The 1,980-nt window shown below is 47.3% G+C and overlaps 1 protein-coding gene across 1 annotated transcript; it reads right to left on the bottom strand.

Annotated features, from left to right (window-relative positions):
* Nucleotides 1-107: 107 nt before the first annotated feature.
* On the bottom strand, nucleotides 108-1,358 carry LOC103584559 (T-cell surface glycoprotein CD1b-like; the record flags this gene model as incomplete). Its single annotated transcript, XM_008565514.1, has 3 exons — nucleotides 108-201; nucleotides 600-878; nucleotides 1,086-1,358. Coding segments are annotated over 3 exons (646 nt in total), but the record flags the coding sequence as incomplete, so codon positions are not given.
* Between the last annotated feature and the right edge of the window lie 622 nt (nucleotides 1,359-1,980).

Genomic DNA, 1,980 nt, shown 5'->3' with positions numbered 1-1,980 from the left:
TGTGGTGGAAAGATTGAGGCTAAAGTGATGGAAACAGGCAAAATGGTGGGAAGGAGTGGAAGGGTGGACAAAAAAGAAAGATTAAAAAAATAAAAATAAAAACTCACCAGTGCCTCACAAACCATAATGCATAGCACAGCAAAAGGATCAAAGAAGGCACCATTACTGCCAAAAACATCAAGCCAATGGAGGTGCGGTGTCCTGGCAATTTGGGGAGGATACAAGGATGTCACTTTAAGTCTCATCCTCTGATTCCCCTGGCCTTCCTTTGCCCAGCTGTGTGTCAGCACAATTCATGTGCTTCCAATGTAGAGTCATCTCCAATTCCCTCTCTCATATTCCCAGATACCATCTATCCATCCTTTGTCTTGCTCTCCTGTCCCTTCCCATCCAATCTATAGGTCCTTCATTCTTAGCTCTTCTATACTTTGTATCATTTTTTTTTTAATTTGCTAGGACAGGTATCACAGAAGTCTCTCTCTCTCTCTCTCTCTCTCTCTCTCTCTCTCTCTCTCATACCCCACCCTTCTCCAGTCCCTCCTTCTATGCTGGAGGACCTCCTGCTCCCATTTGCTGCCTGGGTCCCGGTTCCTTCTCACCCCAGTAGAGGACGATGTCCTGGCCTCCTAGACTGCTATGCTTCACCCGGCATGACAGGCCAGCTGCCTCCCCAGCTGCCACATCCAGAGTTACTCGGAGATACCATGTCCCATCAGCATTGGGCAGGAGGTCACCTCGCTGAGTGCCTGCCTGCTCCTTCTCACCCCGCATCCACATCACCCACACGGGCTTTGGATAGAATCCTATGACATGGCACACCAGCAGCAGATGGCCAGGACCAGGAGTGGGGCCACTGGACAGCCAGGCCTTGGGCTTCACTGGGGCAGGAAGGGACAGAGAGAATGTCAGATTTGCACTGTAATACAGAGCATAGAAACTCAGAAATACACAAGCTTGGACAGTGACCTATTCCACTTCTTTGGGAAGCAAATAACTTACTGAGTAAGCCCCTCTACTTTTAGGGTATCTTGCCACTTTTGGGTTTAAAGGAGGTGGTGGAAAGTGAAATAAAGAACAGGGCTAACCTTGCCTCTGCAGATCCGCCTTCCCTGCATCAAGGACACCCAAGAGATAGCGGGGGCAGGTTTCATAGAGGAGCTTCGTTATAATATCGATGATACCTTGATTGAGTAGTGTGCAGACTTGCTGTGCTGTGATTCCGCCTTCTGGGGAAGGCACACATGAGTAATATTTGATGCTCAGGAGATCCAGTCCTCTAAAAGCTCCCCTAAAGAAGCTTACTATGTCACCCCCAGGATGCAGCTCACAGCCTGCTATGATCTGGAACTCAAAGGGGTCTAGGTAGAAGTAAAACAGAGAATAATTTGTTAAATATAAACAAGAAAGAAAGTAAGGAGAAAGGGACCTAGAATTTTAGCTTTTCATAGGGAAAAATTTCTGGGATGTGAAATGAGCAAAAGTGCAGCATTTAAAGCTTTTCTGAAGGAAGAGCATAGGAGAAGTACAGATGTCATGGATGGGGGGAGGGGCTGTGGTAAAGATGTATAGTAGGTAAGATGGAAGAGGAGAGGCAGAGTGTGAGGAACAGTGTGACAGCGTCAGGAGAACAGCACTCCAGAGTGAACCTGAGGATCACATGGAGAGGAGCGTTCAGGGAGGAATAGAATGAAGAGAGGAAGAAATAAAGAGGAGGAAGCCACAATTTAGGTTACTCAGGCACAGGGTAGGAGAAGCAAGCGCCCTTTAGCAGGAAATTTGACATGAGACAAACACGGGTTGGTTGCAAAGGAAGAGCCGTCATCTTTCAGAGAATAGTGCAGAGGCAGAAAGAATCTAGGAAAAGTGGAGGTGTGGAGTCAGAGCAAGGGACTATCTATAAAAGTGTGTGCATGCAGTTGGGTAAAGTACAGAGGAGGGGAGAAAGATCAGAAGGACTAGGAGTCTGAACCAAGAAAGAGA

The sequence above is a fragment of the Galeopterus variegatus genome, unplaced genomic scaffold, assembly GCF_000696425.1.
Source record: "Galeopterus variegatus unplaced genomic scaffold, G_variegatus-3.0.2 Scaffold64467, whole genome shotgun sequence".
Classification (NCBI taxonomy): domain Eukaryota; kingdom Metazoa; phylum Chordata; class Mammalia; order Dermoptera; family Cynocephalidae; genus Galeopterus; species Galeopterus variegatus.
Note: the sequence above shows the minus strand (reverse complement) of the source record. Positions and strands in the feature narration are given on the sequence as shown.